Source organism: Aptenodytes patagonicus, chromosome 6 (assembly GCF_965638725.1).
Source record: "Aptenodytes patagonicus chromosome 6, bAptPat1.pri.cur, whole genome shotgun sequence".
Classification (NCBI taxonomy): Eukaryota; Metazoa; Chordata; class Aves; order Sphenisciformes; family Spheniscidae; genus Aptenodytes; species Aptenodytes patagonicus.
Window position 1 is genome coordinate 12,867,860 of NC_134954.1, and position 22,613 is coordinate 12,890,472.

Below are 22,613 nucleotides of genomic sequence, written 5' to 3' on the forward strand. Positions count from 1 at the left end.
CTGACTTTAGAGGTTTGTTTTGAAGTCGGTGTTTTATGGACAAAATTTGGTAAGTCTGTTCAGTGATTCTTCTCAATTGAAGTGCTGTGTGTTGAAATGGTTTCATTTCATGTTGTTGTACCTGTGGAAGGACTCTCTGAAGAATTTTCTCTTAGGATGAAGCTTTGCAGCTGATGACTCCAGGATGAAAACTTGACACGTGTGCTTCAACTTTGCTAGGAGGGGAGAAAAAAAAAAGGAAAGACCCAGAGTCTTTAGGATGTGTTTAAACCTTTGGGGGTTGCTTTGGAAAAGCAAATATTCATTAGAAGTGAATACCTTTAGAATCTAGTAAATCATACAAGGCACGTGACAGTTTTGATATGATAGATGAGCGTGTTAGGCCAGCGATGGGGAAACTTCATCTTAAGTGGTTGTTGGCATGTTAGACAGGAATGAGCCACTCCCTGTGGAAGTCAAGAGTACATTGGAATTTGTGTGGCAATTTTTGACTGTTCGAAAGAAACAAGGGCGTTTAAATTCCCAAGTAATGCATAGTTACATGAACTGTAGCTTGCAAGGTTTCGAGCTAATATGCTGGAGTAACTTATACTTCTAAAAGTTCTGTGTTTTATCATTAAAGAAAAATAAGACAGACTATTTTTTGTATTGGGGGGTCATAGCATGCTTGTTTCACCCTACCTCTGTTGCAATATCCATGTATTTTATATGACTCGATGCGAAATATTTATACAGGTGAGGACAGTGTCTATAGTGAGACTGATCTGTGTATTAATTTACGTTGACCCCTAACTTCAAAGCACCATAGCAACTTTCTGTTTTTCTTTTAGATCAGGTCTCGGTGCTTTTAGAACTTGCTGATTCTGGCTCATTGTTTTATATAGTTGGCAGTTTTGAAGTTATTAAATGTTTAAGTTGCATCGTTGAATTATAAATTCATAGCTTTCTTCAGTGTCATTTGAAGTGGAATTTGGTGGGAGCAGCTCATAAAGTCATGATGAGAGGATAAAATAAGGGGCATACAGTTGAATGGTGTGAGAACTGAAACTGGTTTTCATCCAGTTTTTGAAGTATTGGCTTTATTTTTAACTAGCCTAGACTAAGGGTTTGATAAATTGGGGGTTTATGGACTGTGCTGGGCAAAGAAAGCAATATTCTGTTAAGAAATTATGAAAACCATTCATATTGTAGAGCTTGGGTAGAACATCTTAATTGTACTCGTAGGACTGTGCCTAATGCAGTAACATAACTTCTGGGAGGTTTTAAGACAACTTTACAATGTGGTCAAATTAGAAAGAAAATTATTAGTTAAGAATTGAATAACTTGCTTAGTTTTATTATGGTGGAGTCCTATTAAGATTTTACAAGGAAGCGGGTTTGATCATGTACTTGGTTTGAAGTCAAGTTTGCGTTGCAGATAGCCTTTGTTCTTCAGAAGCCTTTCTCAGTTGGTTTGAATGTGCACCCTAGAGGAAGGATGCCTTTGGTGGAGGTGACTGGCCCTGTCTGCTCATGGCTGGCAGCACAGATGCATTGTTATGGAGTGGGAACCGGTCCCTCCCTGGAGCTGGAAGACATGGTGTGAACTGGTAGGTTATCGATAACCTTTTGTACGTTTAACAAGACAAATCCTTCCGTTTAATTGTTTCACTGTGAACAAACGCTTATCACCAGATGTTTTTGGACTTGTATCCCTTTTAATTTGTTTTGGATCAGGGACTGTAAAAGCCATTTAATCATCTGCAATATGCAGCAAAAGCTTTAACTTCAGAAAAGGGCAGTGAAGGGCGGCCGGGGTTTCTGGGGGCTGCTGCCCCAGCAGAGTGCCCGTGGAGCTGCTGATGCCACCGAGCAGCGCGTGTGTGCAGGGGGGTGTTGCAGGGTATGGAGCAAGTATTCCCCAGCTTGTTATAATTGCTTAAGCAAGAACTGCAGTTACTCCCAGTGCCTAATGTGCAACCTCCTGGTGTCATTTGACTTCTCCCAGTGCTGTATAATTGGGGGGCTGGGGGTTATAAAGTACTTTATTGAGTAGTCTGTGGGCGAGAATGGGTAGACTGAGGGTGGAGAGTGTGTGCACGCTTCAACACTTCACATGGCCGATCTCTACACTGATGTTATCTCCTTCATTTACTTTCTCTCTACGCATCCCCCATCCCCCAGTGCCAGGGCCCAGCGCAGCGAAACTGTAGAGGTGGAAGTGGTGACTTTGGGTCCCAAATGGAGAAGTGGGATTTGAATTTGGATCCCCAGCAGCCTGAGAACAAACTACTGTGTGAAGTGGTTTCTTCTGATGATGGTGTTATGGCATAGGCGTAGCAGGGTACATGGTAAAACAGCAAATTAGCTTGAAGGGTGAACAGATATTTCAAAACAAGGCAGAGGATTTAAGGAGGTATTAAGCAAAAAGGAAGTGGAGGACTTAATGTTTTACTTGAGAGGGCATTAACTTGCTTTTCACATGTCCTCAGCTCTCGAGACAACGTAGATGCTTTGGGTACTAATAGTCTGATGTGGTAGCTGTCATCTATGGGTAGAATGGGAGCAGGCAAGTGGGAAGTTTGCCATGTCAAAGTCAACAAATACACTGGTTTTGCTGGTGAGAAAGCAAATGGAAGGGGTTTCCTAAAGCTGTGGGCTGCCTGGGTAGGGTCTGAGAACTTGCCTGTCTTCCTTTTCTGTTTTATCAGCTTAAGATGAATGGTGAGTCATTGTTAGCTGCATGGCGTGTTTCACTATTGGAGACCTGTCAGAAGAGTTGATTAATAATCCAGAGCATTTGGATTCAATGTGATAAAACTAATCATAACAAAGTACTTCAGTGCCTAACTTGAAGCTATGAAGAAAATCCTGTTATCTTAAAAGTGTGTGTATATGAAAGGGCTAACCTTTTCTTTTTTTACAAGATAAACATAAACTCAGTTGGTGAGTTGCAGAGCGGCAGTACTGTTTCCAGAGGCTGCTTTCCAAACTTCCCTGTGATGAAGTGGAGCTGAGATTTAGTCCTGTCACTTGTGGAGTTTCAAGAATATACTTCTCAAGACCTCTTAAGTTACATGACAGAAGTTGTTATGGAAACAGCTTAATTAAATGATACATAAATAATTGTAATGAACACAAATTAGTTTTCCGGATTAGCCTGCCTTTTTGCTGGGTGCGAATTTGCCTTTTTTCTTTTGTTGAGTTGCTTAAACAATTTATCATTAACACGCTTACTGTATTACAGTTTACCTTTGTAGATATTCTTGAAATAACTTCTTCCAGGTAAGGAAAATTGTTAAATGTCATCCCATACTTGCTTTTACCCAGAGGGGAAGATTGAACAAGTGAAGGTTGCTTTGAGTTCAGCAGATATGTATGAAGCAGCTTTGAATTTACTGGGCTTGTTTGATGAGTGTATTGAAAGCCCAGTGTAGCCGCCTGCCTCAGAGTCCAATAATTGTACACAATGTACTGCAAGGGAGAGATACTCCCTTCTGTTCTGGTAAAAAGGACTAGCAATCTGTAATTTTTGGTAATGAATGTTTGCAGGTAGCACAGTCCAGACTTAGTGTTTGAGCTGGCTACCTTGTAAAGGTCTGATTTGATTTCCTTGTTCTGTAATTTCCAGTGTTGAAGTGAGAGTTCTTGTTGGATGACTAACACATTTCAGCACCGGTTAAGGCACTTTTGGAGACCCAGTGTTCTTCTTATATTAAATATTTTATTAATGACATAAGCAGGTGTCAAGGCTAGTTCACAGTCACATGTTTCTGAGCCATGCTTCTGAACTTTGCCATTCTCAGATTCATTTTGCAAGAGTGTTGAATGGGATTAACACTTGACGCTGTGGTCCTTCCCCGCATGGCCCGTTAGCACCTCGGCTTTGTACCTCTTTAACACAACCAATCGCATAATTTTTCTTGTATTTCTTCTTTGCATTATGGTGTTTACTGCGTATTTATTAAGAGAATTTGAAGTGTGTTCAGAATATTAAGAGGAATATATTGCTACAGGTGGACACTGATTCTTTCTGTTTGAGGTATAACTCTTCCAGGCAATGTCACAGGTAGCTCATCGCCGCTTTTGCATAGCCTGCGAGATTCGGTTTGTTACAGTATGCAGCCATCCATTTCTTACTGGAACACAAAGTTTATCCTGAGGCAGAGGGGAGAACTCATGGCAAGTCACAGGGCAGAGCTTTAGTCTGTCAGCAGGGAATAGCTGGCTTTTGTGTGACTGTCTGAGCTGCACATGTATAGTGGTGGGCTTCATCAGACTGAGCCAAGAGATAAAATTGACAAAACTGGATATAAATCAGTATATTAAAAATTTCTGGGAATGGCCAAGCTATTAGGATTTGGATGCACGATTCAAAGATTTGCCAAGTTAGCCTGTGATGACCACTAAGAGAAGAGTTTGCCCAGGAGAAATGAGTTATAAAGTAATTCAAGACTTTCTAAAAAAAAAATTTTGCACAATCAGAGTTTAATGACCAAGCTGATGGCTTTATGCTGCCATCATCAGCGTTTAAATCCCCAGTATTTTTTGTTTGCACCTGTTTTTACTGATCTCATAATTGGCCATTGTTACAGAACGCATGTGGAATTTGGTTGAGACACCAACTTTTCTTTTCTTTTTGGATGGGATATGAACTACCTATCGCAATAATGTTTCTGTACTTGTGATTATGGGCACTGTCAGTATTTCCATTATAAATTTCTGGATTTTTTTTAAAGGAGCTTAAAACTCAGTTGTAAAAATTTGTTCTTGGCAGAAAACTTGTACACAAAATCTCAGCTCGAATAAGGCTTTTTAATGAATTTTGAGAGAGGGAAGGAAAACCTGGACTGCTTTGTAACTTGAGGTTACACAGGAGAAGTATACACTGAAATCTCTTGTTAGTGGTATTCAGCTTGCAGAGTAGTACGACAGAAACGCCCCAGTGTTAGTCCCTTGGCCCTGCATTATATTTTAAATTGAGTTATAACAATTGAGCTTAACTTTTGATTCATTCTGTGGAAAAGCTTTTGATAAATAGCATCTATTGCCAGGCAGGAAAAACAGATCAGAGGGTACCTGGCATCAAGAAGCAGGGAACTCTGTGGTGTCCAGTCCTTCCCAGTGCTCGCTGCAGGGAGAGGCTTTTTCAATTGCTGGTTGCAAAGACGAGATATACCTTGTTTATGGTAATGGTAAATCTTATTCTGAAGGAAAGGAGTAAAAATATGTCATTCCTATTTACTGCGTCTTTCAGTGCTGCAGGAGATGCTCTGAGACCATGTTTAATCAATGTATATTTTCACTGGATTAAATCAGCCTGAATATTGACGTCATGAAAATAAGCTGAGAAGCCTGGTGAAGGATGCTGATGTGTTTTACTCTTCTAATAAACACTGCTTCGAAATTTAATGAAGCATACCATGTTGCTAAAGGTAAATGCAAGCAAACTGAGCTATAGACATTTCTCTTGAGGTGCTTGCTTTTTAATAAGATTTGTCACTAAGTAATGTGAGCAGATCCATATGACGCAAATGCCAGCAGTCGTTTCCCTGCCGCCATTTAAAGAGGAAACCTGGTGATACTGATTGTTTTCACTAGACGGAGAGAAAACACTGCAGCAATACATGTCCTCAGCAAAATGCTGAGCATCACCCATCTGTTTCAAGAAGCATCTTTACTACACCTTGCGCCCCTAGTTGTAAATGCAAACTCAAGTGAGCTTACTTGAATTTCCACTAAGATGGGCTCCTTTCAAAGGCAATCTGTGTGTAACCTTCTTGTTCTCATCTATTCCCTCCTGTTAATGCGTTTGGTCTTTAATAAAAAGTTCCTAAAAGTTCTGTGGAGCATTAACAATGTTGTATATGTTTTGGTACAGCCCTTGGTACTGTGTGTCCCTGGTTCTGACTGGGGCAACTGAGCACAACTAGAAAACAAATAACCCTGGGAAGGCTGCATTTTGTCGGAGATAGTGGTGTGTGGAACCTGTGCCTTGAATGGGCATTTCCTTGCCTTCCAGCAGGAGAAGAAAGACATACCAATTCCCCGGAGACAGACCCGTACCATGTTCTTAGGTCTTTCTTTCTAGTATGTCTTCTGTTGTGGCAGGTTCATGACTCGCTTTTAGAAAGAGATTAGTTCTTTGGTACGGTTGCTGTTGCTTGTGTATGGATGAAGCTACATAACAAGAAAAAGTCATAGCAGAACTGTGTTTATGCAGAGCAACTTGGTGAGCTATTTTTGCTGCTGGAGGTGAGTTCAGTGAAGAAGTTTATATTAAAAATTCAGTTTTCTGTTATTATAATAGACAATTACCTAAACATTTCAGAATCAGATAATTTGGTTCTAAACTAGTTGAAATTTCGGTTTTAAATGTTTTGACCAAGGTATGAACTAATTTTGGATAAGCATGGATAACCAAATTGCCAAAAATTCTTGTTAGTAAGTGCCTGAAACTTAAGAGGAGGTAGCTATGCTATGATTATAACTGTGGAGTCATTCATGATTTTGCTTCTGTTTTGCTGTTTTAATGATATTCCCGAGTGCGATACAACAGAATGATGTCTCAGGTCATCTTTAAATAGGAATTCAATAATTGCTGTGATTAGCGATAAGCCTGTTAGCTTTGTGTGTAGAAGTAAGAATTTGATTTCTCCCAACGACAAAAAAGAAGTGGTGCTTTGTTTTTGGAACTGTGGGACATTTGTTTCCATCCGGTCTTAATTTCAGCTAGGAGCTGTAAATAAACTAATGCTGCCCTTCTGTTATGTGAGTACCTGCTGTGAAAGTCTGATCTACGATGGTGAAACCCTGAACACGGTCTGTGTGGTTAAGCCTTAGTCCCTGAGTGGCAAGAAGAGAGAAAGCCTCCCTCCGTTCATAGAAAGCTAACTGGTGTGTTAGTGTTTCTGATAAGCCCCCAAGAGTTAAGTAACGCTTTGAACTTAGGTGGAGCATTTGGAAACATTAATCCTTACATCCGCATGTAAACCAAATACCATCCCCATTTTCTGAGTGGAGAAATACCCCCCTCACTTTCTCCTGGGACACCTGCCTCCCCAGCTGCCTTAATGTGTTTTTCTTTGATGTGTTCTTGCTTTGATACCCATGAAGCAGAGCAACCCAAGATACTTAATTTATGAAAACTGTCAGGTATTTGTGTGTGTGGCTTTACCACAGCTGCTTTGCTATTGTCAGCCTTCTTTTCACACTTGGACTCTGCCTTGCTAGCCGTGTGAAATTCAGCTGTAACGTCTTCAGGACAGAATATGCAGAACTGCCTAGCACAGTGTTAAGTAGTGCAAACTAGGCAAGATGGTTTGAATGACTTACCAAAAGTCATGGGTGATTGAGAGCAGTATTGTTTTCCTTATGCACTTCGTAAGGAACCTGTTGAGAGTCTAAGATAGATATGGAAGCTGTAATAGTGATTTAATATGAAGGCAGTCCCACCTGCGCTTTCTAACTAGGCGTTCAAGGACATTTGAGTGAAAACGGTCCCTCAGTCACGAAGCCCACATAAATGGATTTGTAGCAGGTTTAGGTCACAGGTGGGGAACGTCCCCTGTTTGAAAACCCACACAGTGTATTTGCAGGAATCTTTGAGCAAAACATGCTGCTGTCATCTCCCTCCTCTCCCCCACAGGCCCTTGGTGCTTTATGTTGCAGTGAGAAGCTGTCCAGAGTCAGAATTTGCTGATATCAAGTGTGAAGGAGTATGTTTGGCTCACAGCTTGTCTTCTCTTCAGAAATGACTTTAAGGGACACAGAAAGCTCTCAACAGTACAGGAAGCTGTTATCTTTTATCCCCAGTGAATCATCTGATTTTCTTTTCCCAACTTACCATGCTCGCAGGGATTATCTCCTCCAATTCCTTTCCTCTGCAGGTGGTCCTCTTCAGCTGTGGCTGTCCCTGTTCTGCCACAGCTTCCCCTGAGCACTGAGCCTTTTCAGTGCCCATCCCAGGGTGATGGGAAAGGTACTGAATTCACAGTGGTCTTGGTGTGCATGACTGGAACTGGTAGCAGTGGAGCATGCCAAAATGCAGTTAACCTGATGGTCAGTTGGTGTCTCAACCCATTTCCTAGAGGATGGAGCTGCTCGTAGTGAGAAACTACTCTGGCAGATGCTACCTGCTAGCTCCTGTATGGAAAATGTAGTGTTAAAGTGGACTTCAGTCTTCTGTTGCTAAAAGTCTCTAAGTTTTCTGGGATGCATCTCCAGCACCTGTTATGAAATCCCTTTACCTTCACACCAAAACTTTGCACTACCTGCAAAGGAGGCACTGGCTGTTTTTGTGCGGTTTACTTTAATAGTATCATGCTGGCATTGGGGGAGGCTGTTATTCTTGGTTGGAGCCATATTTTAACACAATTGAAATCTGATTTAAGAATTAATGTAGGTGCCAGTTTCCCTGGTGTGACTGGGTAGACACTGTAGGAGTAGGATCTAATTTTGCCGAGCTCATTTGATGGGATTGAGGCAGGCATAGTGGGATGCACTCAGCCCAGAGCAGCTGCATTTTGCCTTCTGTGTCCTCAGAGGAGCAGTTATTCACAATGTAAGTGCAAGAATGTTTCTGCAGAAAATAAAATGCGGTAAAGATAGGGCAGCCCAGCTGTTGACCGAATGCAGCCATAAAGATGGATGACTGGAAAGACTAAGGAGCTAAGAACTATTTGAAGCACTCCTAGAGTGGGAGTCTCGGTGACGCTTCAGCAATGACTTGTTTAGGTTCCTGATGCTCTTCTCCCACTGTGTGAATAAATAAGCAGACCTGGGCTGATGGAACAGTCCAGTCAAAGGAAGTTCCCACTGGGGCATATACACTCTGAAAACTTCCATAAATTGTTCTGTAATATGACAGTTTCCAATTATGGGTTTTCATAATAAGAGGCTTATTGGCAACCAGTAATGCAAGTTAACTGTGGAAATTTCTATTGCTTTTATTGGCCCCTGTGCACTTCCTGAACAGTGTGTGCTTTGTCCCAGGTGTACCATTCTGGGCTTTGAAAGTGTGTCAAAACATGCGCAGGGCTGAGACCCCTGGGAACTGGCACTCGGAGCCCAATCAAAAGGAACAAAAAGAGAAGGTGAGGGGCTTAAGACATGAGCCCCAACATCTTAACTCTTGGTTGATTTGTTTGTTTCCTGCCTTGATGAGTTAAAGTGCTGATCACCAGTAAGAGATTTTCTTAGACACATGGGAAATAATTTTTACATAGTTCTGAACAAAGCTTCAATCCTATATAGCCTTGGGAGGTATAGGTATGCAAATATCTTGGATAGCCCTTCCAGTACATTTCGATTAGTTTGCATTGTCAACCTACTTTCCTCTTACGGGCACGTGCGGGTGCAGGCTTGTTCAGTTTATGAAATGTTGAATAAATCTTCAAAGAGTATCATTGTTTCCAGGAAATATGTTTTTCATACATACTTGTATTGTTTAAAAAAAAAAAAAAAGGGCAGTAATGGATAATACTTTGGGTTTGTGCGAGCCAACGGTGTGGATTTGCTTGGCATTGCAGCTTTCAAATGATACACACTCAGCACAAGTAGATTCTTTTCTGAGATTCTTTTCTTATTACATGCAAGCACTGTGTAATAATTACATCTTTTAAAATATATATCGATACACGGTATTGTCTTGAGTTTGCAAATAATCCAAAAGACTGCCTGCTTGCTTAGATCAGATACAAACTGGGTATCTTTCTGCAGTAGTTTGCTGAAAATGCAGTGATTTCAGGGAATGATACCTTTGAAGATGTAACCTTACGTTGCTCTCTTCCTCTAATCCACCCCTCTTGAGTGATTTATTCTAGGGACTGTGCATCATAGGTTTTGTCCTGGCACCCATTCCTGTAGTGTTGCAGTGCCTATCCACATTACCAGAAAAAGATGGCTGGGAGACAGTTTTAAAAAAAAATATGTTAAACCAAAAAGAAAAGAACACACACGCAAAGAAAAGAAAACCAGTTCCAGTTAGTAGAGAGGGTTTTGCTGCCAGTGTGGATGGGGCATAATTTGATTTAAATGACTTTTGAAAAACAGTTCTCAAAATTGTTCCATGCATTTTCTTCCTGGCTACTGTTGAAAATATGGAGCCGAATATTTTCTGTGATGTTTCAAACCAATATGTTCTGGCAACCTCATAGCTGGGCCCTGTGCATTACACTCTTGTTTCCAGTTCGCTGTGGCCTGGAGTGCAACACACAGCTCATGAGATGCACCAAAGTGGGAGGTCTTGCAAGGAGCAGGCAATACAAAGACCCAAGGCACAAGGAACATTTCACTGGGGTCCAGCAGGGAGGCTGCCAGTTTTAAGGGCCTCTTTTATGAAAAGAGTTTGCTTGTAGGAGATGAAGGAACTGTGTGTGCCTCATCGGATTTTGTGAGTGGGTAGGAGAAGGTTGATTCCTGGGTGTTGTTAAAGGCTGGATGCTGAACTAGGTCTTTTGCACCTCCCCAGGGTCAAACTTTTCTTACTAGAGAGATTTGCTGTACAGATGATGGGCTATGGCTAAGTATTCATCACTGCTTTAAGTGTGACAACATACAGCTGCATAAAAGAACAGCGTGTGAGTTGGGAAAGCCGTGGCTGGGACACGAGGTGTTTGCTGTATCTCCTCTGCTCCAGGGACTCCTGTGTTTTGGGGAATGTGTGTGGGAAGGTCAGTGCAATAGCAGTAGGTATTCTGAAAATAGAGGCTGTTTTTTTAGCACCAAATCAAATCCTGGGGGTGGCAGCAGGAGTGGAAAGTGTGGAACAAGTTTGTTGATCTGGCTATAATAATACACACCTCTTTGTAATGCTGTTGGGAGTCCTTACCAGGTTCGCTTGTCTACAAAGGAGATCATACTGTGTTCCCTGCAAGTGGGCACGAGGATACTGTGCTTCCACACGTCTCCTTGACACCATTACCCTCAGCATGTCTAAATATCACAGAGCGGCTCTGAAGTGTGAACTCCCTCAAGTCCAGAGAGATCTCTCTCTCACAAGTATACCCAAGTAATTCTTGGGAAAGGTTGCACAGACCTACCATGGGCCTATTATGGGCCTTTACCAGCTCTGCTTTCAAAGCAACTTGGGGCAAGGGGCCCTCTTTGAGCTCAGATATTTCCTCTGCAGGCTGCAGAGTGGCTCCATTTTGGAGTTTTGGAGTGGTGTGACCCATGCCACTGGTGCCACGGCACGTGGGGTACCTGTGCTGCGTAGGGAGCAGCTGCTTCTGACAACTTTTTCTTTTCCTGCTTCTCAGCAGTTGTTAGAGGGTACGAAAGGCAGGAGTCTACGGATGGAGCTGTTAGGAGAACCAGATGAAATGAACCCGAGGGAACGTGGTGCTGATCCTAGGACTGTGTGTCTTACAGGCAGCAGTGCAAGAGCCAGACTTGGGAGAGATGGGTCTGGGGAGACCACAGAGAGGTGGCAGGAAAGGGGTGAAGGCAGGAATAGACTTGAGGAGAGACGGGGGCAGAGGCAACTGTCTCCTGCGTGGTGATAATGAAGTGTTGATAAGCAAGTTTGGAAGCAGACTGGAGGTGTGGGACAAGGGCCAGGGCAATGTGAGCAGGGAGCTTTCAGAGGCAAATGATAGGTCAGAGGCCAGATAGGGAGTGGAGATACACGGTGAGGAGACAGTTCTTGTTTTGCCTTTAGGATTCAGAAAGGTCAGTCTTGAGAATTTTCCCTGTTGATGCTTTTCCACTTGTTATTCTGGTTATTTGTGCAAGGTGGTAGGAGAAGGACTTGAGCTGCACTTGGAGGGGACACACTGTAACCTGTGATGTTTAGGTACAACCTGAAGCACAGAGAGAAGATGAGCGAACTGTTCAGGAATCAGGTTTATCAGTGGAAGCAGGATGAAGTACTGAGAAGGTGGCTGTTTGGAGATACGTTGGGGTTTTTTCTGCAATTAATTGTTACTTGTGCAGCTGCCTGACAAGCCTGGATGTAGGGCTGTCTGCTGTGTCTGCTTGGGCTGGACTGATCCTGGATGCTCAGCCTGATTACTTGAATTAACTCTGCAGTAAAAACTCACTTTGCTGCAGGTTAGTCTAAGCAGAGAGGATGCAGGATGCTGGTGAGGGCAGGGGAGATGGCTTTGGGGATTCAATAGGTTTGATGGGCATATTGCAGATCTGTCTCTGTATTTTGTTTTGAAAACACATGCATTAGATTTCATTTGTTTCTCTCCCACCTCTCACCTCCTCCAGTGGGAGCGAGTCAGAGAAGAGCTCTGAAAAGTTGCCGTTTCCAAGAAGCCTTTGCGTACTCAGATCTTTTACCCTTTTGAATCCACAGGCAGGATGGCTGTCTAGCGACTGCCATGACAAAACTGCATGTGACACCTGGGAACAATGGAGCCCACTGGGGAGGAGCAAGTAGCCTTTCCTAGTCGAGAGATTTTGGTTTGGATGTTTGTATGATTATTGCATCCAATGTGATGCCTGGAATGTAAACTATAATGTGCTGTTTAATATAAAATAGCTATCCTGCGGGCTGTTAGCAAGTGTTTCCAGTGATTTAGAATTAAAAGCTTGTTAAAAAAAAAAAACAACAACCCCAAACCACAACAAAAACCCCCACTCTAACCTTATTGCTATTTTAAAAGTAATGCCATAACTGCTCCTACTGAGACTAGTCGCCTTTACTGAGTTGTCATCTTTGCCAGAGCTGTTTGGTGTACGTGGGATTATAAAGAGAAGGAAGGGTGATTGGGACAGGTGGTTTTTCTCTCATTGGAAGTGCCATCCTTTCTTTAGCCAAGAAGGAGCTAGAGCGAGCCAGCCTTTGTTTGGTTGCTCTTTTTAGAAAAGCAAAGCTTTTCCTTGCAATATTTATGGTAGCTTGGCTCTAGCATGTATGTATGAGCTGTGACAGCATCCTCATGTTAGCCAGGCTCTGTTCCTACTCCCTCGTGAGTGAACGTTAGGGAACTGGCTTTTAAGTGAAGCCTGTTTAATATGGCAAAAGCTGGGAGACTAACAGATGCAGGTGTTCGCAGTATTGGTATGAAATGTGGTGTTTGTATTAGTGTCATGGTAGCAACGGTCTTTTTAACAGTGAGATGGTAGCTTGGTCCAAAGCCCCTGTTTTCAGCTGTCTTCCTTTTGAAATAACCACTTTCAACCTGTTTCTGTTTCTCAGACTTGTTGCTTAACTAAAGCTCAACTGCAGAGAGGACCAATGACTGACCTAAACTTTGTCTCTCTACCCAGTATTGAGCATAATAACTTGTCTACAGCTAAAGCAGAACTTGTATTTGACCAAAGTATTTTTTGGAAGAAAGGCATCTTACCTTGGTTTGCAGACCTCAGGAGGTAGGCTTGGGCTGAAAACCTTATTTCCTTTATAGCTGTTCCCATGTTTAGTACTCCCTGTTTAATGTGAGCTCCCTGCCTGCTGTGAATCTGTCTTCAGCTTCCACTCGCTGGTGAATCTACGGCACCTTTCTGTAGCAGCGTGAGGAGCCTCTCTGTGCATCGTCTGTTTGCCCCAGTGAAGCGAGTAGCCATTAATGGCTTGCCATTTCTAAAATCTTTTGGCTAAGGTACACATTTTGGGTTTGATTACTCCTTATGAGGCATTTTGCTGGGTTTTGACTGACTTAGGGAGAAGAGGTATTGTGCTATATCATCTCCATTCTTCCCCGGTATCCTTATGACAATACACGTTGCACAAGTCTGGCATCTCTCACCAGTGCAGTATTACAGAGCTAAACTTGCTTTTACTGTTTATAATACTAAGGATCCCATTGCTGAGATTTTGTTCATTAGAAATCTTTCACATTCTTTTCAGAGTCAGCGATTTCCAAGGCAGACCCATTCACAGGCGTGTGTTGCATATTCTTAGATATTTGAGTTTACTTTTGGCTATTCTCAAACATTCTGGATTCAGATCAGCCGTGTTCACCAATTGGACTTGACTGCTCTGCAAGTCTTTGTCATCCATGAGTTTTATTACCAGTGACTTAATATTTAGTTTCAGATTATTGGGAATGCTTGACCTACTGCAGACCTCTGTGGAATCCCACCAAAAACCTAATTCCCAGTGGATTGTTCTGTGTACTTGTGGGTTTCCTACTGCGTGTTCATTGCAAGACCTCCTTTGGGGGCTTTGGTGAATTCTGGAGCGGCAAGAAGGATACCTTGCAAGGGGTCTAGCTGACCAAATTTTGCTAATGTGATAAATGTCATAAGCGTACTCCTTCATTATCAAATCTAAACACTTTTTTTTGGTTTTTCTTTTTAGAATGAGTCATGTACCTATTTGTTGTTTCTTTTTTTTAAGTGGAAGCAAATGCTGTCTTTGAATTTCTGAAGCAGTTCTGCTATGGAAAAAAGGACAGCGAAAACTGCGCACAAGTAGTTGGATGTTTAAAGAAGAATTTAAGATGCTCTCTGCTTGAAGTAATAGTGATGTCCTGGAGTGTGGTGGGCAAGTTTGACCTGAAGAATCCCAAGAATAGTATGCTCTAATGGAAATGTCTAACATTCAATATTTGAGTCTCTCTTTTTAATACCAGCACTTTGTGTGAGATGAAGAATTTAACTTTTATTGAATCTGTGTCCAAAACAGCTGTAGGGAAGATGATCCTGCTTCCTTACCTGCAAGATGCTTTCAGTGGAGGAGGTCTCTTTGCACAAGCTTCTATTGTTGAAAACAGTGACCTTAGCCACACAAGATGCATCCATCCAACTGTGTCTAGTCCAGTAGTCATCCATGTCTCATCTTCAGATCTATGAGGATTCATGGATTGCTTGTAAGGATCAGACATGAATAAGGAGGAAAAGCAAACCTATTAGTATCAGGCTTAAACACTTTGGAGGCTTGGTGCATTTATTGGAAAAAGCCTGGGGGTTAATAGCTCAAAGATGATTGAAAATCATTGGTCTGGTTCAGTAGTTTGAGATTATAGACTAATGTATGAGTTGTTAACCGTTACCATTGATGAGGCAGCAACAAAAAACCTATACTTGATCCGAGAATAAACAGGCCTAGGCTTTGTCCATGTGTGGATGTGAGGCTTAGGTGGAAAGTCTGTGAAAAGCTTGGAACTAACAGGGCAGGTATAAGATTGCTTCCGGCAGAGAAAGCAGTTTCTCCTGCAGCTCAGGAGGTAACCCTTGTGCTTCCAGATGCACAGACTCCTGGTTCAGTTTTCTGTTGGAAAAAATTCCTCCCAAGTAAAGACAATTGTTCGTTTGATGGCTACTTCAAGACTGGCTGGATGCAGCAAGGTAATCACTCTGCTCTCCAGATTGTACGTATCCATGCCAGGATGTACTTGCCCACTAGCTGTTTTTTATTACATTTATGGTTGAAATGGGATTTTCATTCAAAGATCTTGTGTTCAGTCAGCTATGACTTTACAAACTAATCACTGTGGGGCAGAAACTTGACGCTTGTTCACTGATAGATGTTTGTTTAAAGTTGGAAGAAAACTTATTCAGCCACTACCTTAAGGATCAGACATTCAAATAAGTAACTGACTTTCATCAAAATGCTCATTAAAAGATTTTTTTATTAAAAAGCATATGAAAATAATATAACCATAAAGTTGACATTTGACTTCCCGGGTTAGGAAGTTAAGGTCCTTTAAGGGGCTTTAACCATGCACCCTGGGATGTTTGCATGGTAGTAGGGTTATGCATTTAATGCATATGCAGCATGGGGGAATCCCCCTCCTTCTGGGTCCATGCAGAGTCAGCTGCATTGGCAAAGAACAATGCTCTGTACTGCACATATGACTACGTGATGACTACTACAACTTAGCCAATTGTGTATTTGATTTATTCTGCATCTCTGATAAGTACCGATATGTTCTAACTGTATGTGTTATGTCATGTATGAGCTTCAATAGCATAATAAGAAATAGGAGAGTGCAATATCAGTTTCTGGTTTCCGAGATGCTGCGCATAAGAAATGCTTATTCTGTCATGGTCAGATTTGCTGCTGCTCATATACAGAAGGATCCTGCTTTTTGGAATCTGTGTGATGAGGTCATTTTGGCCAGCAACTCTGATCATCTTAAATGGAGTAATTGTATCCATTGAGCTCCCGATTTTGTAAAGTCTTATGCAGCTTTCCAGTCTTGTGATGTACAGCTTCCCTAAATTTTTGGTGTGATGTAAGAAATCTTGGGTGAAATTCCCTGCTCTGTTATGTATGAGGTCAGCCTAAATGATCTGTCTTGGCCTTAAAAAGAAAACAAATCCTATCACCCATGCTTGCCAGCATCTGGACATTTTGCAGCTCTACGCTGCGTGGAGGTCATGATTTTGTGGACTCTGGAAAACTTTACTTAAAAATCCACTTGCAAATCCAGAAGGAAATGTGTGACTGGGGGCTTAGGTAGTCACAGCTGGAGTATCATGCTAGCTAGCGACAGCAGTGTGTATCCTCTAGCTTGGGGGAAGCACAGTAATTTTAGCATATAGCATTTAAAAAGAAATCCGTATCTGCTGCCTTCTTTAATGCAACATAAACTCTTCAAGCATAAGCTTTTCAGTGCTGCATCTTTAGAGAAGCACTTCCTATCATTCAGATATATTTGATGTTGTTCCCTGCATTACATATGGGAAGCTTTGTAATTTAGCACCCGAAACATCTCACAATCTCCAAAGAATGACTTGGAGAGAATGAAATTCAGGCAAAGCCTGAAGGGGTTGAAGAAAACGAACTCCTGCTGCAGTTGCACACTTGCACACATCTGGTGCAACTGAAATTTAAGAGCTGAATACATCCACATCTGACCATGGTAGGGTCCAAACATTGCTGTTGACACTGATTTTCTTTTTGGATAGGCACACTGGCAGAGTCACTAGCGTGTGGAGCCTTGTCAGCTCTCTAATCTAATAGACTGTTCTTGCCCAGACCATTGTGTGTCAGTATTTTATGTACCAAATGTAGCCAGGTTTAATAATCAGCCATTTTCCCACCTTCTGCCAAATTTTTTCCCTTTTTGTCACAATTTAATGTTTGAGTCAAAATCTGCTATGGTAACAAATTATATACATATTAAAAAATGAAAATAAAGATGGAAAGCAGAGTCTCAAAAGGTAACAAGAGTTCAAAGTAATGTCATCTGAGGGTTTTTTTTTTCCAAGACTTGAATTCAACCCCGTTTTAAAATTGATTTTATTTCTGTTATGTATTGTGAAAAGATTACAGAGAAATGGGTACTGCTTGAAAGCATGACTGTAGCTCTGTATATGTAAAACTGAAAGTCTTCCCTGTACAGGTCTGATTTGATCTATTTGCTTTTTAGTTACTAAACAATAATATGTCGAGCTTTTTGGATTGTATTTTTCTTACTTGGAATGGTTGTCTTCAGCTAGGACCTGTTGAGGCTATTTATGCTTATTTCTAGTGACTACACCTATGATGTAAAGTATGTTACCAGAAAGTGGTTTTTTTAATTGCATTTTTTAAAGGGCCCTTCACTTGCCTTGCTGGTGGCATGAGTTGCTGCTGTCATGTACTGGGTTAGCGATACTGAGGACCTTGGAGGAGCATCTCCAGGGAGTTACCTGCCTGGCGAATACCAGCACCAGCTGGAGAGGAGCTCAGTCGCCGGGAGGGCATTGGAGTGGGGTCACCCACTTTCTTTGTGATTTTAGTGTTTAGTAGGTTATTTCTTATTCCATGCCATTTTGAATCTTGCACTGAAGTACCACAGCTTGAGTGAAACTTAAACACTTTTGAAAATAAAGCCTGGATCTAGGTTCCAAGGCCAAGTAGGTGCTTGCATGAAGGATGCTACTAAAGGCATATGTATCCAAGGTATGAACATTTTGATCATTATAACCTGAGATGGAGCAGTTTCTGCCTCTGTCACATGCAATGAGGGATGCCATACAGGTCTGGTGTCTACCTTACTGGGACATGAGTTCTTCATGGTTTTGTTTGATGTAATTACACATATGATTTCTCCTCCCCCTGTGCCATTGCTGCACTAAAGTGGGGACAAATCTGTAGCAATGGTCAGTTACTTATCTGAATTATCAGTTAGTTAATGGTTAAGTAATTTGTACTCTAATTGAGTTCATTCCTCTCGGTAATTTAATTAGGAGATTTGTGTAAGTAACAGCAATAATTGAGTGCCTTTAACAAAAAGACCAGAGCCTAAAATAAATGTAAAGCTTACCAAGCCTTACCAAGCTGCCACAGTCCAGTTCCTCCGCAAGTCGCAGGGCACCATGTTCTCTGGTCTGTACTTTTTCAGTCTGTTCCTAATTGTGTGTTGGGGAGCTCTCCCGGAGATGTGCTTTGCATGATCCCGGCATTCACTGGAACTGCTTGAGTTTTGGGACTTCCCAGGATGATTAGTGTATATTGGTGAACAATGGTCTAAGCAACTCATTAAATTGTAGTGTATCCTCCTCCCTCTCCGTGCTTACTCCCAACTTCTGGAGAGCCGATTAGAGGCTTGGCAGGAACTGTATGGTTATGCTCTAGATACGCTTTGGATACATTATTGTCACAGTTGAGGTATTGCAAAAGCCATGCCGTTCCCGTCTTTATCCTAGTGAGGTACCTCTTTCAATTGTGCAATATCTGTGGCTAATTACATGGCAATTGCAGCGTGCCACCAGCCACCCACAATTCATTGTCAGCTCCTTGGGGATGCAGATGAAAAAGGAAAGATAATGTTGTTTTTCTTCAGTTCAGTGATTTAGCTTGCCTCTTTTTTTTTCATCCCCTGCTCCTTCAGGTAATAAAGCCAGATGGTAGTGACAAAGAAACAGAAGCCACGCATGAATCAGATGTCCCCGAGGATATGTTGGGGACTTGCGTTCCTCAAGAGACAGCGAAAGGCGATGCTAAAAGTCCGGATGTCATTATAGAAGCTCAGTTTGATGATAATGATGCAGAGCATGGACAAGACCACTTGCAGGATACGTTGGCTGATGACATTAAGAAACTTTCCCTGGATACCAGTGAAAAGGGTGAGTAGATCAGATTGCTGATTTAAACCTTTATTGGATCAAACTGGTGAAGTATTACTTTGTTGCCTTGCTTTGCTGCAAGATATAAAATACAGGCATAAAAGCTTAATGCCTTATCACTTCTATCCCTTTCTGCTAAACTGCCTTGATAGTTTTGAATGGATATTAAGGACTGGGTTTTATGTAGTTTTGATTGATGCAAAGTAAATCTGTGAAACAGAAGTCACACCTTTAGATTTGCAATTCTCAGGGCTGTCTGGGGATTGCTGGTTGCTGTTTAATTCAAGATGCTGCTGTAGCAGTTTCCTTCATCGCAGCTTGGCTGGCCAATCTATGTGTCTCAGTTTGGGGATAAGAATATATTTCCTTGGGGGCAGTTAGGTTTGTTGCTGTTTTCAAACAGTTGAGTTATGAGCAACTTAAAGATTTGGTCCATTTAAAAAGAAAATTGCACTAAAACCTAAAGCCAATTATGCGATCTGTTTTGAAGGCAAACCTATTTTATTCTGAATCTGAATTCCATCCAAACCATCAAGTGTTGCCTAGGGCAAAATAAAATAGGCTCCCCTGTCCCAAACTATGCTTATGCTGCTCTTTGCATGTCCTTTCTAGTACTAAATTCCCTCTTGAAGAGCTGTGTGTTGAAAGGATTCTGACAATTAGCACATTTAACATGTGCCTTCAGCTGCTGGTGAAAAATTTGCCAGGACAGATATTCTGGTGTGTTCCTGATGCATGCCCCAGTTGTCCAGAAAAGATGGCAGTAACTTAGGACGTAAGTAGTTGTTGGTCTCTGACAAATCTTAGTGGTGGTTTTAAAGCTGTTCCGTTTAATACCTCATGTTTTCCTGAGAGATTGCTTTTGAAGATGCACAGACCTCTGTCTATACTGTTGGTAGACTTCCATTTTTCACACCCATCTGTTAATAAAACTGGAAATAACATTTGAGTGGAAGCGTTGTAGTTTTTATGACAAAACATTGGTTTCAGCTCGTGAATGGAGCTGCCACCTCACCAGTTCGTGATGCTGTTTCCTTCTGGGTACCTCCACTGTCTTTGAGTTACTGTCAAAGTATGTGAACCAACTTCCGTCTTGTTCCATCACATTCCAGCATAGGGCTTGAGTTGGGAGATACTCGTCTTGTCTGCAGATGTTTCACGCAGCTAGTTATTAACCCCATGTGTTTTGCAGTCTTGGACACTGTGTTATAGCTGTACACTGTTGAGCTGCCACTTCGACTCTGACTCGAAAATTCTAAATCTCCTAAAATGCTCCTGAGTCACATGTTGTGTCTGTTGCATCTCTGTTGCTTCTGATAGCAATGCCAAATTAAAATTCAGAGAAAAACATTCTAGTTTGACACCAGCATCTAAAATAAATACAGACCTGAGCCAATATTTTACTTTACCTGTATAACTGTGCTTTAGTGTAAAGGCTTGATGAGAGTTACTTTTCTTGATGCATCATAGTTCCTCAAGATGCTCTGGAGTGACCTGTGTTGGAGGTTATCAAGTCATCTCTTAAAATCTGTGCCATCTGAGTGGTTTTTGCCACTTAATTCTATCTTTGGAGAATACTTGTAGGGCAGATGTTAGATCAGCTTATTGTCTACACAGTTGAAATCCAACCTACTTTTCCATTGCAGTTGCCTAAGCCAGCTGTTTTCTTTTGTTTTCAAGGCCTTTCCATGTTTGTCCTTACAAGCCTTGTGGCTGGTGTGGATGTGCCAGTTAGATTTCTGCTGAATTTGTATTTTGCTATCACCTCTTTTAATAGCTGCTTCAGCTTCTTTGGCCATATAACCCATATGGATTTTTCTCTAGTTTCTTCTTGCTCTGCTTTTTAATGTCCTCCTTTTTTCATACATATAAAGTTTACGATGCTGCTTTTTCTGAAGGTGTTTTTGAGCAGTTGATGATTGCTTTGGCTTGTTTCCTGTCTTTCATGCAATTTCTCATATCATCACTCATCCAGATTTTAAGACTTGCCTGGAAAACAGCTATAGTTATTCTAGCATCAGTGATAACTGTCATGAAAAAAGAAAAGATCCTGCCAAATTCAGCCTTCACAGGTGTGGCTCAAAATGCTTTTTTAAAAGGACCAAACGTACACTTTTTCAAGGCAGAACTTAGCTAAGGCCATGCACTGGAACGTGGGACCGGCACTGGGAGGCAGAGTGCTTTGCAGGGTTGGAGCGTAGTGAGTGGAAGTGCCCTTCCCTGTGTAACGTGGGCCTCCCCTGGGAGGGCTGCTGGGCTGATGCTGCCCGTTGAATTTTCCTTTCAAGCTAACTGCATATGAGTCTTGTCTTTTATGTCACATCTCTTCTGCTGGAAACAACTACTGCAGCAAAGCACGGAGAGGTGGACGGGAGCTGAGATCCCATGGGAAGATTTCTTGCTGACCCACCAAAACTGGTGCTTTATTTACTTTCCCTGAGATCATTGCTCTGTAGGGTTTGTTACACAGACTCATGGCATGACCTTATGCACAGGAGGGACCAGGAGAAATAATCTGTGGCCAGTGCAACTCTTAAATGAACACTTGTAGTGGACTTTCTTCTTTTTTTCCTAACAAAGGGCAGTCTGAAGGTTTCAAGCTGGACAAAGATGCCATCAAGGGTATCATGTTTAATAAAAGAAAATCAAGAAACAGTCTGTCATGTTCTCGTGTGCACTTTATGTGTGTATGTATATGCATACATATATGTGTGTGTGTATATGTGTGTATATATATATAAAAAGATACATATATAAAAAAGACCTAAGCAAAATCCAAACAAAAACCCCACTGGATTTCTGGGGGTGAAAAATATCCATAGCTACCCTAATAGAATAAAAAGTAAATTTTACTCATTCTGGGCAAAAAAACAGAGCCATGTTGCTCTAGGCATTACCGGACGGTGCTCGAATCTTTGTGCATGTACATAAGCTCTGCAGATTGCTGCCTCTCAGTTGCAAGAAAGCTTTTGTCCATTCTGACGGAGGAGTAGAATTACGCGCTATCTTTGCTGCTGGCTCATTTGTTCTGCTGTTGATGGTCAGAATGAACCATGAAGAATAAAAGTAGACGTGCCATTTGAATAAGAGCACTCTGGGTCATGCTGGGAGTGCAGGCTGTTTTGATATCTTTTCTACCCTGGCCTGTGTCCCATCCCTTGTGGTGGTTCTGTTCCTCTTCAGAGCATCAGTCACCCCCCCATCTCTAGTTACACACTGGGGCAAAGAATTTTGGGTTGGCCCTTGCTGTCATGCTCTGAAGCATGAAACATTGTGTACACTGATTATGGCCCAGATTTGAGTGGACTGAATTTCCCTGAAGTCACTGTATGTTGGGCTTCCTATGCCTCTGTGGGGCTTAAAGCAAACTGGTAGAAATTGTTATGCATGGGGCTGCAGGCTGAGACTCAGATGTTAGATCTGTCTTCACTAAGTGCTGCAGTTACAAGAGCTGTGCTTCCTGCCCTTCTCTTCCTAAGACCCCAGAGGGATGCGATAAGCAAGAGGGAAGTCTACAGAAGTGAAGAGACCATCACATTCAACCTAATTCTCAGCCCATATTCTTTCTGAAAGTTCTTGTGCTCATAAAATGTGTCAGTCTTGCTTTGCTCAAGCATATTTAAATAAAAGTTCATAACTGGTGTCACTATGCCAGAAGTTGTCCTGGTCAAACGAGT

The 22,613-nt window shown here is 41.8% G+C and overlaps 1 protein-coding gene across 4 annotated transcripts in view; it reads left to right on the forward strand.

Moving 5' to 3' along the window:
* Positions 1-22,613, forward strand: part of DIS3L2 (DIS3 like 3'-5' exoribonuclease 2) — a 198,186-nt gene that overhangs the window by 42,112 nt on the left and 133,461 nt on the right. For all 4 annotated transcript variants that reach the window (XM_076341193.1, XM_076341190.1, XM_076341191.1 and 1 more), the window contains one exon: positions 18,702-18,936. In XM_076341193.1, coding sequence (XP_076197308.1) covers positions 18,702-18,936 — 235 coding nt within the window. The remainder of the gene's footprint in view (positions 1-18,701; positions 18,937-22,613) is intronic.